The sequence below is a fragment of the Rhinolophus sinicus genome, linkage group LG06 (assembly GCF_036562045.2).
Source record: "Rhinolophus sinicus isolate RSC01 linkage group LG06, ASM3656204v1, whole genome shotgun sequence".
NCBI lineage: Eukaryota > Metazoa > Chordata > Mammalia > Chiroptera > Rhinolophidae > Rhinolophus > Rhinolophus sinicus.
The window spans coordinates 121,453,994-121,468,903 of NC_133756.1; the positions used below are offsets into that span (position 1 = coordinate 121,453,994).

At 39.6% G+C, this 14,910-nt stretch overlaps 1 protein-coding gene across 1 annotated transcript; it reads right to left on the bottom strand.

Moving 5' to 3' along the window:
* Window positions 1-9,136: 9,136 nt before the first annotated feature.
* Window positions 9,137-10,090, bottom strand: LOC109436899 (olfactory receptor 52M1). The gene has a single exon (XM_019715777.2). The coding sequence runs from the start codon at window positions 10,088-10,090 to the stop codon at window positions 9,137-9,139; it is 954 nt and encodes a 317-aa protein (XP_019571336.2).
* Between the last annotated feature and the right edge of the window lie 4,820 nt (window positions 10,091-14,910).

The window sequence follows — 14,910 nt, forward strand, 5'->3', positions numbered from 1 at the left end:
ATGGATAAGTTTTTTCTCTTACCCACCAGTCCAGTACTGAGAGGATGCTGGATTAAGGTAGAGTGGAAAGATCTCAAGTAGGGAAATTGCAGTCTCCATGTTTGGCGATTCTCCAGTATGACAAGGAAAATGAGGTCCCATTCTCACAGATCCACCAATCAGATCAAACCAGGTGTGTCCCTATTATCTGTCTAATAGCAGAGGTTTGACTGTCCTTTTCTTATACACTCATCACATGATTCAGGGAATCAGAGAAACTTCCAAAGTGCTATTGTCATCTAGGTGAAAGATAGTTGGAATATTGGTGAGATTGGTACAAGAAGCTGAGATTTTGGTAAGCTCTTCATCCAGCTGATGAGTGAAAAATTGAACCACAAATTTTGTGACCCAAAGGCTACTACCACATCTACTACTGAAATAGCCTCTATATCTCTTCTGATAAGTGGCCCCCATTCTCTGCCACTAATTAGCCCACTATTACCCAATGTTATTGGCTTTAAGTTGGACAGTTCCTCTTCTAAAAAGACTTATACCTTCCACTAAGTTTCTTTCTGACCCATACTAAAGGCCAATTACTTTAATGGACAATTGGCAAAGAAGCCTTCTGACATCCTTTATAAAAATTTATATCATCATGTAACTAACTTTTCATATGCATATGTCATTTATCTTAAAAGTAAAAACAAAACTCGTATTTATTCAATGAATAGAATATTATCTTTGGGCTATGGACTATGGAAACACCTTGACTCTTAAAATTGAGACTTCTGAAGCTAAAGAAAGTAGTTCCAATATGTAGTTGTAGACTGTATTATTGTTCACAGATACTTACTAACATTTTCCTTTCCCAGCGAAGGATATTTCCTCACTCCAGGAATGTTAAATCTTTCTATGTGACTTTCTTTGGCCAGTGGGATTTTAGTGGCATTGAAATGTGTCACAATAATCAGAAACTTTAAAATGTGTTTGTGTAGCTTTGCTCAGTCTCTCTTGCTTTTCACCTCTGCTATAAGAATGAGCATGTTGCCAATCAGAGTTTTTCCTTCAACCTAGACCCGTGATGGAGCAGATGTGAATCTGACTCATAGCTTGGAACATAGCCACAGCTGACCCACAGTGTTCATGTAACATGAGCAAGGATGATTTTATTGTCTTTGAGATTTGGGAGTTGTTTTATAACATAACCCAGAGAACGCTGATTGCTGGAATTGTGAGTTCTTTCTTTCACTCCAACTCCTGACAGTTCAAAATTGAGTATTTAAAGAAAATCCACTATTTCTTCTATCAGCATACCCTAAAAAGGATACCAAATTTCATTTATCTTTCTGCTTTGTCTCCTAATGGGAATTCTCATAATTGAACATTCCTTCAGTTAGTTTTTAAAGAATTTCTCATGCAGTTTTTCATGAAGGCCTATTTAGATAACCACATTATTCTATTTTTTATTTTGTGACCCTTTTATTTCCTTAGTAATAATTAAAAGGAGTTTCTCCAATTGTAAGAAAAGAAGAAAACCTGAGGTTCTGTAAAAAGCATCTCCAAGCCCTCCAGGCACATGTTGTTGTGCCACAGCTTGACTCATAGGCACATGAAGAGTTTCAGTGGATCTCTTGTCAGTTCCCAAGTGTCTCAGTTCTCTAGACATTGAGGTAGGGCAATTAGGCAGCAAGGAAAAAAGTGGTATGAAACAAGGGATTGGCTATTAGCACCATTTTGGTCAATGGGGTGTTAGTAGATGTGGTACAAGCAGAGGCTTGAAATTTGCTTATACCGTGGGGCTTGCTGTCTTCTGACTCTACTGTGCCATGAGACTGTACTATGGTTAGCCCACTGGTCCAAGGAGATGCAAAGAAAGTGGAGCAGAGCTGCCTCATTAACTTGCAGCTTGAAGCAGAGCCTAACAGCCAAGCCCAACTTGGATCAGCAGATTTCCGGCTGACCTGCAGATGGATGAGCAATTAAATTGAGATCAGCAAAGTCATCTCTGCCATTCTCCTGATGTATAAGACATACATTTTATTGTTGTGTGTTGCTGAGATTTTGTGGATATTTTTCCACAGTATGTTCTGGAAATTCATTGTTTATCTGTCGTTGTTAATTAGTAAATTGAATATAATGAACTAAATACATCTTTCCTGGCTGCAAGATATGATTTGTCCCCATGTTTGGTGTAGGAATGACCTTGACTTTTAGGTGACACATACCTTCCACAGAGTGATTTTGTCCTGCATAGAAGTCTAAGAGTATACGAATTCAATTACCATACTTAAATTACCATAAAGCACACTTAGCTTTATTCACAAATAGTCAAAGGAGAGTTATTTCCTATTTTATATTAACACTGTATGCTTAGGTGGAACACTCATGAGAACAATGCATGTATGCTATTTTTAGACTTGAAGTTTACCATTACTTAAATACAAGATACAGAAAATGTGTTTGCACTGATTCAAACTTAATTGAACATTTTCAATCATTCTTGCACCCTACTTCTAGATTTTCTAGAGCCTGAGTATTTGTCAGTAAGTTGCCTAAACAATATCTCTACATGGTTCTTTGACTGACCCAGACATCCATTTTAGTTAGGACACCTCCAGCTCACTGATAGCTTTGAAATGCCCAAATGACAGAGTTAGAATACAGGTTAACAAAACAAGGAAGGCAAGCTTCAGTCTACATTTTAGCAAATACATTAGTAATAACCCAAACCCAAGATTTCTGGTCAAGATGGAGAGTGGGTAAATGTTGTGCTTGCCTCCTTTCATGACTACATTAAAATTACCACTAAACTATAGAACAACTATCATTAAGAATCACCTTAAGTCTAGCTAAATAGAAGTCCTACAACAGAAGAAGCCACCTCAAGACTGGAAAGAGGGGCAGAGATGTGGAACTGGCTAGTGCCACACCCATATGTGGCAGTTAAAAATTGGGAGAAATAGCTCAGCTGTGGAGGTCCCCCTGAAGAGCGAGGGGTCACAGCCCCAAACCAGGATTCCCAACCCAGGGTTCCAGTGCTGGAAGGAGAAGTCCCCATAAGTTCTGGGTGTGAAAATAGCAGAGATTGTGGCTGAGTGAGACAAATGCTGCTGGAGTCCCATTGTGCTCCTCTTAAAGTGCCTGTGCATGACTTACTCACTGACAAACTCACTCCCTGACAGACTCACTTGCCCTGAGCTCCAACACTGGGGCAATAGGTGGAAAGGTGCCAGGGATATATGGGGAGGAACTGAATTATCTGGCTTCAGGGTGAGGGCTGGAGGGGCAGCTTTCTTTCAGATAGAAGCGCTGGCAGAAGCCATTGTTCCTTTGCTGAACCCTCTCCTCACCAGCGTGTTGGTGGCTACAATAGCTGAGTCCCCATCAACCTGGCTAACACTATTTGCCTGGCCTGGTGATTCCCTGAGACTGTGCCCCACCTAACTTACAGGCTTACTCAAGCTGATTCCAGTGGCTTTTCCATACAAATGGCATATCTTAGCTCATGGTTCAGACTATCCTATCATCTCTCCTAGGTTCATAAACTCCAAACAATCAGCATCTGGCCTCAGCATATCCTGTACCTCTTGCTGAGCAGCCCCAAGTCCTGCTTTGGCAGCAGCTGGCTTTGGTTTGAGACTTGGCTTCTTGAGGCACCTTCAAGCACAGCATTGGTCATGGCCATTTGCAAATTGCTTTGTGGTTAATGCCAGGTGGCTCCAGCAGGGTACAGGCTGTGGCTAAACTTGGCCTGTGGCAGGGCCCCTCCTGGTAGGCCCCAGGGCTAGCATACCCAGTGGCCAACTTTGGACTGAGCCAGAACAACACCCAGTCACTTCCAAGGATTACATGCCCAAAGGCAGATACCAGAGCCCTACTAAAGTGAATCCTGCACCACAACTCCTCTACTGTAGTCAAGGCCAGTACTCACAACCAGTAATCCTGAGGATCAATCCCTTCCACTGACGTGCAAACAGCAACCAAGTCTCAACTACAACAGGAGGGCACACACAACGCCATAAGGAACACACCTGGAGCATCCAGCTCTGGTGAACAGGAAGACTGAGCCACTGGACTCCACAGGACACCTACTACATAAGGCCATTCTACTAAGACTGGGGGAACTGGCTAGTGCCACACCCATATGTGGCAGTTAAAAATTGGGAGAAATAGCTCAGCTGTGGAGGTCCCCCTGAAGAGCAAGGGGTCACAGCCCCAAACCAGGATTCCCAACCCAGGGTTCCAGTGCTGGAAGGAGAAGTCCCCATAAGTTCTGGATGTGAAAATAGCAGAGATTGTGGCTGAGTGAGACAAATGCTGCTGGAGTCCCATTGTGCTCCTCTTAAAGTGCCTGTGCATGACTTACTCACTGACAAACTCACTCCCTGACAGACTCACTTGCCCTGAGCTCCAACACTGGGGCAATAGGTGGAAAGGAGCCAGGGATATATGGGGAGGAACTGAATTATCTGGCTTCAGGGTGAGGGCTGGAGGGGCAGCTTTCTTTCAGATAGAAGCGCTGGCAGAAGCCATTGTTCCTTTGCTGAACCCTCTCCTCACCAGCGTGTTGGTGGCTACAATAGCTGAGGCATAACAGCTCTGCCTAATACATAAAAACAAATACAGGGAGGCAGACAAAATGAGGAAACAAAGAAACATGTTTCAAATAAAGTAACAGAACAAAGCTCCAGGTAAAGAACTAAACAAAACAGCAATCTACCAGACATAGAGTTCAAAACATTGGTTATAAGACTGCTCAATAATCTCAGTGAGAACTTCAACAAAGAGATAGGAAACAAAAATGGAGATAGAAAACAAAGAGGAACCAATCAGAAATAAAGAATACAATAACTAAAATAAAGACTACATTAGAGGGAATCAACAGTAGATTAGATGAAGCAGAGAATCAAATCAGTGATTTTTGAATATAAAATAGCACAAAACACCCAAACAGAACAGCAAAAAGAATTCTAAAAATTGAGGATAGTTTGGGGCCTCTGGAACATCATTAAGGGTACCAAGAGTCACACCATAGGGATACCAGAAGAAGAGAGACAAAGGAGTTTAAAGCTTATTTGAAGACATAATGATGAAAAACTTCCCTAGCCTGGTGAAGGAAATAAATATACAAGCCCAGGAAGTGTAGAGGTGGCAAACAAGATGAACCCAAAGAGACCCACATCAAGACACATCATAATTAAAATGCCAAAGGTTAAAGACAAAAACAAACAAACAAACAAACACGAATCTTAATAGCAGCAAGTGAAAAGCAGTTAGTTACATACTAGAGAGCTCCTATAAGACTATCAGCTGATTTCTCATCAGAAACTTTCCAGGTCAGAGGGATTGGCATGAAATATTCAAAGTGGTAAGAGGTGAGAACTTACAACCAAGATTACTCTACTCAGCAAAGCTATTATTTAGAATCAAAGGACAGATAAAGAGCCTCCCAGACATTATTACTTTGTAACTACCAATTTGTTTTTATTAATCTCCTCCCCACCTTCACCCATCCTCCCAAACCTGCCCCCCCATCCAGAGATCATCAAACTGCTTTCTGTCTGAGTTTGTTTCTGTTTCATTTGTTCATTTATCTTGTTGTCTAGATTCCACATCTAAGTGAAGTCATGACATTTGTCTTTCTCTGTCTGACTTGCTCCACTCAGTACAGTACCCTCTAGGTCCATCCATGTTGTCGCAGATAACAAGATTTTATTCTTTTTTGTGGCTGAGTAATATTCCATTGTATAAATGTACCACCTCTACTTTATCCATTCGTCCACTAATGGACACCAGGTTGTCCCCATTCTTGGCTAGTATAAATAGTTCTGCAATGAGCATATGGAGGCACACGTCCCCTCAAGTACTTTTTGGATTTCTTTGAATACCCAGAAGTGGGATTACTGGGTCTTTCTTTGTCTCTTGTTACAGCCTTTCTTTTAAAATCTATTTTGTCTGGTATAACTATTGTTACCCCAGCTTTATAAAAAAATTCCATTTTCATGAAAAATGTCTTTTTCCATTCCTTTACTTTCAGTCTGTGTGTGTCTTTTGATTTGAAGTAAGTCTCTTGTAGGCAGCATATGTAAGGGTCTTTTTTTCTTATCCATTCAGCCTCTCTATCTTTTGATTGGAGCATTTAAGCCACTTACATTGTAAGTAATTGTTGTGGCAATAATTACATATCTATCGTTATTATTCATATTTTTGATCCTTTTTTTTTTCATCTTAAAGAAGTCCTTCTAAGATTCCTTATAATTCTGGTTTGATGTTGATGACAGTACAATGCCCTCACAACATTAGATGCATCTGAAAAGTTTTGGACAATCCAATTTGAGAATAACATTTGCTCCTCTGAAAATATACCCATCTGTTTCCTTATCTATATCATATATCTATCTAATCTGTTTGCAGCACATGGTGAGATGCTTGTATCCCTTATAAGATTATGGCTCTCTCACTTTCATACCCAAATAACTTTAACAAACCCATGAGGAGCTACCATCATTACTTTCATGTTAAAGAAGAGGAAACTGAGGCTTAGATTGTGCAACACATCTCAAGTCTGACAGGTATTGGTTCAGATCCATCTCTGCCATTTATTGTAATTCCAGAGCCCAAGTTCTTAACCACCTGTGCCACACCACCCTGGAAAATGAGCATAAAAATGCCTCCTCCCTCAAATGTTCTCTAATCTTCACTTTTCCATGAAGACTTGAAGGCTCAAAAGGGGCTGATGACAGTGTCTTTTACTCTCACCTGGGGGGTGGGGTGGGTGATAAAAAGGGAACAGAGATATTTGTGTGAAGGAGAAAGAAGATGTTTTTTTGAAAAAGAGATTCAATTATTGGACTTACGTCACATCCCTATAGTGTATTCACCACTGTATATATTCCCTTCCATCCTGTTCTGAGATGGCCCCTTCACCATGAAAGAGTGCAGCCATGGCTACAGTTGACAATGGGATTATAATGCTCTACTGTAACTAAACTCAAACCCTGAGTCCGATAGGCATAGGTGTTGTCATGCGTAATTGTCCCCAGATAGAGCAGGAGCACACATACGGGTGGTATTTTCTCTCTTTTACCCCTAATGCTTCAATACCGTATGAAGAAGCTAGAGATGATTGGTCTGTGGTCTTGGTCTGTGGTAGACCCAGAAGACCATCTAGAGAGAAACACCTTATTATGGGATTTCTGAGATTTGGCTAGAAAGTTAGTACTAATCCTACTGAATGCAATGAAGTCCAGGTTGAAAGCCCTGGATCTCCATATACATGCTCTGCTTACATACTATAAATGGACTTTAGGCATTATGCCGAAGAGCATAATGACAAAGGAAATGATAAAGGTTCCTTGTCATTTCCCTCAGCATTGGTGTCACTGATGGATTTGAATATCATTTTTTTCTGCATTTTCTCCAAAGCCCAGGGTCATGTTTAGGAGATAACTCTGTAAAATAAGCTTCTAACTCTGAGGCTTCTATAGTATCTTTTCATCAACTCCTAATAACAATCAGCAGAAGAATTGACTCTGGGTGGTGAACACACAATGTGCTATATAGATGATGTATTACAGAATTGTACACCTAAAATTATGTAACTTACTAACAATTGTCAACCCAAAAACTTTAAAAAAATAGAAAAACACCAGCAGGTAGATTACATTTGGCATTAAAATTATGTTCATAATTTTATCTTCATAATAATTGGGTTCATTCAAACCCAATAAATGGACTTGGGTTTGGCACTGGACTCCAGGGCCCTTGATAAGGAGATGGGGGATGAACACCCGTCACTCAAAAACAATGCAGAAAAATAAATATGGCCCGGCCGGCCTTAGGTCTAGGAATAGGATTCTGAGGAAACAGAAATTTGAAACTCATTAGGATTTTAAGCTAAACTTTAAAAAAGAGTATGATATTCTAAGTTTTCCTTTTTTTTTTTAAATTTTAATATAAGGCTTGAATTTTAGCTCTGGCTTCTTTAAATTATATTTTCAAAATACTAAGGTGATTTATTCTTAACCTAAGGTAAGTCACCTTGGCTTTCTTAGATTTTGTAATGGTTTTAAACTGAGGTTAAATGCACATTTTAAAGTCTGAAATATTTTAGAACTAAAATGGACATACCATAATTCTGAATCACTACAATTGGGAGTGATTGCTTTATTCTGTTTTTCATGCATTACTACAAAACTTCTGTAGGTTTCTAGCCTGAAATAATTTCATTATGGAACTTCTATGATCAATATAAAAAGGGTCAAAATATAACATAAATATGAAGCAAGAATTCTCCAAAGACAGATCTGAAGTTATTTCAAGATTTGTATCTGCCGGTGGGTCTCTATTTATTCTCATCACCTTTACTCCATTCTCTACCCAACCTCTTCCATGTTAATAATCTCTATGTAATTTTATTACTATTTCATTGTAGCTGCTGTCTTTTATGTATCCCATTCCAGGGCCTCCAAAATGAAATCTAATGTCCTTCTCTGTCTCCTCCTCCCTGCTCCCCATTAACTATTATTAGGAAAAGATGTGGGATATTACATTTTCATCTATCTTTATAAATGGGGGAAATGACCAGGCTTTAACTCCCGTTAAAAGTAAGGTCTCATTAGATTAAGATTTCTCACTTTCATATCATCTCCATCCTCAACAAAAGGCCTTTTCTGTGGGAAGCCAATAGGATTGGAAAAGCTTGCCAACACAGTTGAATTTTTCCAGACCTTTACTAATAGAATTTGTAAACTGTCTTCAAGAAGGTGTTAGAGTATAATTTTACTGTCTAGCAATTGTGCAAAACACTCTTCAAAGAAAAACTTAAAATCCTTTACCAAAAAAGATAGAAACAATCCTACTTCTGTGGTCTGTATACTTATATCTATTGTACTTAATTTTATGATGTCAAAAGGAAAAGGGATTTGTAGTACAAAAACTCATGCCCTGATTTCTCCTTTCCATTATCAGCTATTACCCTCTCCACTTTCAGAAAATACATACATGGTCAAATAGAATATATTCCAGCAATCCTCATAGACACTTATCTCCACAACTCAGGTAAGGTCTAGTTGCTTGGGTCTTATTGCATGAGTTTACCCAGTCAGTCTTTTCCTGTCACCCCTAAATATCTGTATGTTCTATAGATGCAGAATGGTCACTTGAGTTGAGCTGCTGCCTTAAGAAAGTGGAGAAGTCTCTCTCGAATCTGTTTGGTGCGGACAGCATAGACAACCGGGTTGAGAATGGGTGGGATAAGGAGGTAAAAGTTGGCCAAAAGGATATGAATATGGGGAGGCACATGATGGCCAAAGCGGTGAGTGAGAGAGGAAACAGCAATAGGAATATAGAAGACAAGGATAGCACAAATGTGAGAGCTGCACGTCCCTAAGGTTTTAAGCCTAGCCTCAGGGCTGGCCAGCCCCATTACAGCCCTGAAAATCATCACATAGGAGGCAGTGATGGCTAATGAATCCAGGATCAATACTAGGAAGCCAATTCCCATTCCATATAAATCATTGACTGTTGTGTCACCACATGCCAAGGTGACCATGGCCATGTGTTCACAGTAGGAGTGGGCAATGATTTGGGTCCGGTAAAAGGACAGCCTCAGGCGAATCATCAGGGGCAGGGGTCCAATGTAGAGTACTCCACGGAGGAGGGCAGCCAGGCCCAAACGACCCACCACTGTGTGGGTGAGCACTGAGGCATGGTGTAGTGGGTCACAGATGGCCACATAGCGATCAAAAGCCATGGCAAGGAAGATACCTGACTCAACAGTGGCGAAGCAGTGTATGAAGAACATCTGGGTCAAGCAGGCATTGAGGCCAATGTTGTGGGCACTGAACCAGAAGATGCCTAGCAGTTTGGGCATGGTAGAGGTTGACAGGACCAAGTCAATGACAGCCAACATGCACAGGAAGAAGTACATGGGCTGGTGCAGGCTGCGCTCCACCTTTACCACAGCCAGGATGGTGACATTTCCCACCACAGCCACCAGGTACATAGAGCTGAAAGGGATGGAGAGCCAGATGTGCAGGGACTCCAACCCTGGGATGCCAGTGAGCCAGAAAGAAGTAGGCACCATGCACGCATTATTAGGCATGAACATATTTCACTGTGGGGAGTATCCAAGGGACAGGAGTTCTTAAGATTTATATTTTTACTTCTATGAGAGATGTTGCCTCTGAAACTGTAGACTACTGGCTCTTATTTCCGTCCTGGGCAACTGGTGGAACCTATAATAAAGAAGAATTCTGAATGCCTACTTGAAAATTGACATATTACATATGTTATAAAAGAAACTATGCATGAAAACACCCACAGGTAAATGTAGAAACAAGCATTCTATGATTTCTACTGCTAAATTGCCCTACTCCATTGTAGAAGGCCTCAAAATTGTTCATCCCCTTTGCCCCAGTAATTTTACTTTGGTAAACATTTTCTAAAGAAAATGGAAAATACAGAAAAGTTCTACATGCAATGATTAACTGTAAATCCATGTAACATGTTTAGCCCAGTGCCTTCTCATCACTTTATAAATAGTAATATTAACACTGTCAATAATAAATATTGAGTAGCTATTTGCAAGCATTGATTTTATAATATAAGGAAGAAATATGTTCAAACATAAAGCATTGTTTAAATTCTAGTACATCCATTCGATGAATTTAATTTATATTTATAACATTTTTAGAGCGATGTATTTACCTGGTAAAATGTTTACATCTTATTTCAGTTAAGTAAGGGTATGGCAAGAGGCAGATTAAATTATAATTTCATTAAAATATATGTGTGTGTCATGTAGAAAAACACCTTCAATGTAAAAGCACACACTTTTAGTCTTCTTCCTCTTTTATATGTCAATATTCTGTCTTTTAAAAATGGCCAAGAGCTTTAAAAATCTTATAAGTTATCAAAAACCCAATCAAAAACATAATGGGACAATTTATTAAGAAAAATATATTAGTGAGGTACAATTCCCTTTACTCTAATGGTTTAACACTGGTTTTGTCAGATTGTCAAATCTAATTGACTTCTTCAAAGATTACTTGGAACAGGACCTAATTTCTCAAAAAAAATTTTTTCTCTCATTTAAGGTTGCCCAGATTTCATGTTTAAAAAAATGAAGAACAGCTAGAGTAAACCGTTTTTAAGGAACTTTAAGGACAGATCCCATTAAACTTTCTGACAATCTGGCATTGCATATAATTTTAGATAAAAGAGGCACATATTTTTATGAGCAAATCCCACTGGATGTTTTGCCCATTAAGTGACGATAGTGTTTACAAAGAATGGGCTGACATTAAGTGATTTACTTCAAATCACAGAGGCAGTCAGGAGTAGAACCTTGGTTAAATTCAAGGTTTCCTTTTCTCCTTGACTCTTCCTTCACTACACCAAGCTGCCTCTCTAGACCACATAACAGACATTTAAGGGAATCTACAAAAAAAAAAAAAAAAAAAAAAGAAAAGAATGGGCTGACAGAGACTAAGAAGGATGTGATCAGTAAAAGAGTTCTGTTGCCTGTTTTCTATTCTTTGAAGAGACAGGGAGGAGCAGCACTAAAGTTCTGGCCATCGCTTGTAAAATCCTTGTCCACTTCTTGCTCTTTTTCCTCTCGCTAAGAATCTAACAATGGCTCCCATTGCTTCACATCCTCAGGGTCTAGGACCTGAGAGCACAGGGTCTAATTTGGGTCCTGCCCTGTCTTGGGCTTGCAATTCTCATGTTTCTCATCAGATTCTCAGCAGAGTCAAATCTCAGACTCCCCACATACACCATCTGACTTTCTTCACACAGCTATGTTTTGCTGAGAGGTTTCACCACCTTCTTGGTTTTTACCCAGGCAAATATCCCCCATCCTTTAAGGCCCATCCTAGGTCTTCCCTCCTCCACAAAGCTTTTTTTGGTATCTCTGTTCTATACCAGAGTGGGCGGCTAAGTAGTCACTGAATTCTCCCCAATTGTCTCCAATAACCCATTTACATTTTAAATATTCCTGTTTAAAATATAAATAGCAATTACATTTTTATATCAAATAAGCAAAATAAATGTGCCTACGTAACTTCAGGGATTCCTAATTCATGCTCCAACACACAGTTAATTTTACATTTACAAGTTTTCTTACTTCTGGGTCAGGCTTTGACTGGGTGTTGAAAAAAAAGTTTTGTAAACTTTAAAATGGTTCACAACTGTTGTTTTACATTAACTCTTACTGACTTCAGCAATTCTGTGAATTGGGTACTTCAACAGTAGTAATAATGTGTGTGAAGTCACTTTCTCAGGGATCAAATGGAAGTTTCTGTGGATCTACAGGATAAGATAGGAAAGGGAAAGAGGTCCTGGGAAGCAACACCACAGGACCAGCCCAGGGCACCAGCTTTGTCAGCTACCAAACAAGTTTTCCCTCTCCAGATCTTCATGTCACTCTGTGTTTGGGCAAATTGCCTAACATCTTAAAGTCTCAGCCCTTTTCATAAGAGAAATGGGGAGAATACCAACTGCAAAGGATAAGTATACTATAAAGAACAAATTAAATGGGAGGCTCTTGGCACATGGCAACAGTTTCCTTTCCCTAAATTCACCATGGTGAATAGACCAGAAATTTACATTCTGCAGATTGGAATAGTTTCCTGTGTCTCTTTGTTCCACGGAACATCTTTGAGGATGCCTCGAAAGTCCACGAATTGTAGAGATGGAACAGTGATTTAAGGGGAACACTAGTCAATATACAATTTTATCTCATAACAGAGTAAATGTCTGAAGTGTTCTCTAAAAATATTGTGATGAACCACCATTCTAAAGCAGAAAGGGGCCTAATTACTGAATGTCAGGGTAGCTCAAAATAGTAGCTACTCATCACAATTGGATGGACTTAAGCCCAGATTTCTAACTTTGATTTGTGTCAGTTTAATCAATGAAGTTGTTTTAGGCTGGGACAAAGAATGTGAACATGTGTATAAAAATAAAGCTACCAAGTTGATAATTGGCATCTTAAGTGGTGGTTTTTACTAGGTTGTGGCACCTAAGTTGTGTTATTTTAAGCTTCTGGAACAGAACATTCCAGAGAAATTTTTTGTGTCATCTCACATGAGGGCATGCTTACCTGGACACTACTGACGTGCCTGTAAGTTCTGGAAGAGGTATTCTGATGGCGGGTCTGAGGCTCCTGAGAGATGCTTTGTTGTGGTGAAATAAACATGGATTAGAAGCAAGACCCACTTAAGTTCAAGTACTAACTCCACTGTTTCTGGCTGTGTGACTTAGGAAGTGCAATCTCTCTGCCTCTATTTTCTATGCTATTTCCCAGTCTGTGAAATGAAGTGTACATCTCTAGCTATATTAGAGATATTTCACGTAGTAAATGAACTGTTTCTAATGTGTGTGTATGCATGCGCACAGGAGGTCAAATATTGGGATGCCTGGCCTCTGGAATAGGCATTGTATTCCCTTCTTTACTGACTCCTCACTTCTGTTTTTTGTCCCCTTCCACAGAACAGACACAGTGTTTTATTTCCATGTGACCGTGGTGACTCCATATTCTTCTTTCCCAGCTGTATGAATAGCACTATAAACATGGATATAATCAATTGAAGAGACCAGTGATGGTGTAAGGATCAGCTCAGGAGAGAAGGTTGCTTGATTGGAGCAGAAGACAAGAGGCCAAATCAGGCTGGAATAGTCCAATCTTTCCTCTTGTGTTATGGAGTGCACTAGGTAATAAAGCCTTGGGATTTCTCTTCTTTGATTCATGATCCAGGCCAAATTATGTTCACTGTATTTCCTTTACTTTTGACTAGAACTGTGAAGATAAGCCCTGGATGGACTAAAAATCAAATGTAGTTTCTGAAAATTAGAGTCTGTTTCCAATGACTGGTTCCAATCTCTGGAATGTACTTACCCATTGGGGTGCTGTCCACACAGCTAGCTTTAAGCTTTGTTTCTAACAATGATCACCTCTTGTCTGAATGCTTAGGCAAATTTAGTTCAGTCAAGGGAGGCCATGGCCCTGATCTCTTCACTATTTTATCGTGTCCCCTTCTTTATCCAGGTGCTGAAAATAGCCAGTTATGTCCCAAGGGTTGCACAGAGAAACCTGTGCCCTTCCCTCTGGATCTTTAGTTACTCCCTCTGGGGAGTAGTGTTCACTTCTTAGCCCACTCTATCTCCCAGAACTAGATTATAGACTTATTTCTATCCTCCTGCTGGGGCTCTTGGTAGGCCCCCAGGTCTCTAACTGTCCTCTCCTCAGGGCTCGGTTTTCAAAGACTCCAAGAGGGACATTGGGAGAGTTCACAAGAGAAGGGCAGGGAGGGAAAAAGAACATAGGATAAAGTAGAACCATATGAACACTTTTATTTTTATTAATTATTGCTTACATTATTTAAAAAACTGTTAATATAAAACCTTGGCTATACATATAAAGAAGAAAATTACTTAAATACAAACGTTATGCTTCTAGTTTTTTCAATGCGTGTTTGCTTAAAAATATTTATGATCACAAGTTACAATAGTTTGTGTCCATGTCTGTGGTTACTTTAACCTACACTTCTCAGAGTAGTGAAAAGGCTAGTTTCAGTTTTCCCACTATACCGAGTGGCACAGACATATGTGTCGATCTTCTGTTTCTGCTCAGTCTTAGGATAGATTCCCAGGGAATATTATTGACCATTGCGCAGGCCTCGCAAATGCTCTTATCAAATTGCTTTCTGAAACTGTTTGTACACCTTGTGTTTAACCTAGCATTAAGTGAGTTTATTTGCTTAATTGTCTTGTAGTAATTTTTAAAGTATCCATTACATTGATGAACAAAACAAAAATAGTTTTCATTTTTTTGATTTCTACAGAGTGAACATGTCAATATTTGGACAATTTGTGGCCAATGTATTTTGAACAATTTCTTTCCCCACTTTTTTTCTGCCATATACT

What these genes read in the sequence shown, in the direction of transcription:
- LOC109436899 (XM_019715777.2), bottom strand. Translation starts at nt 10,090, where the DNA reads ATGTTCATGCCTAATAATGCGTGCATGGTGCCTACTTCTTTCTGGCTC.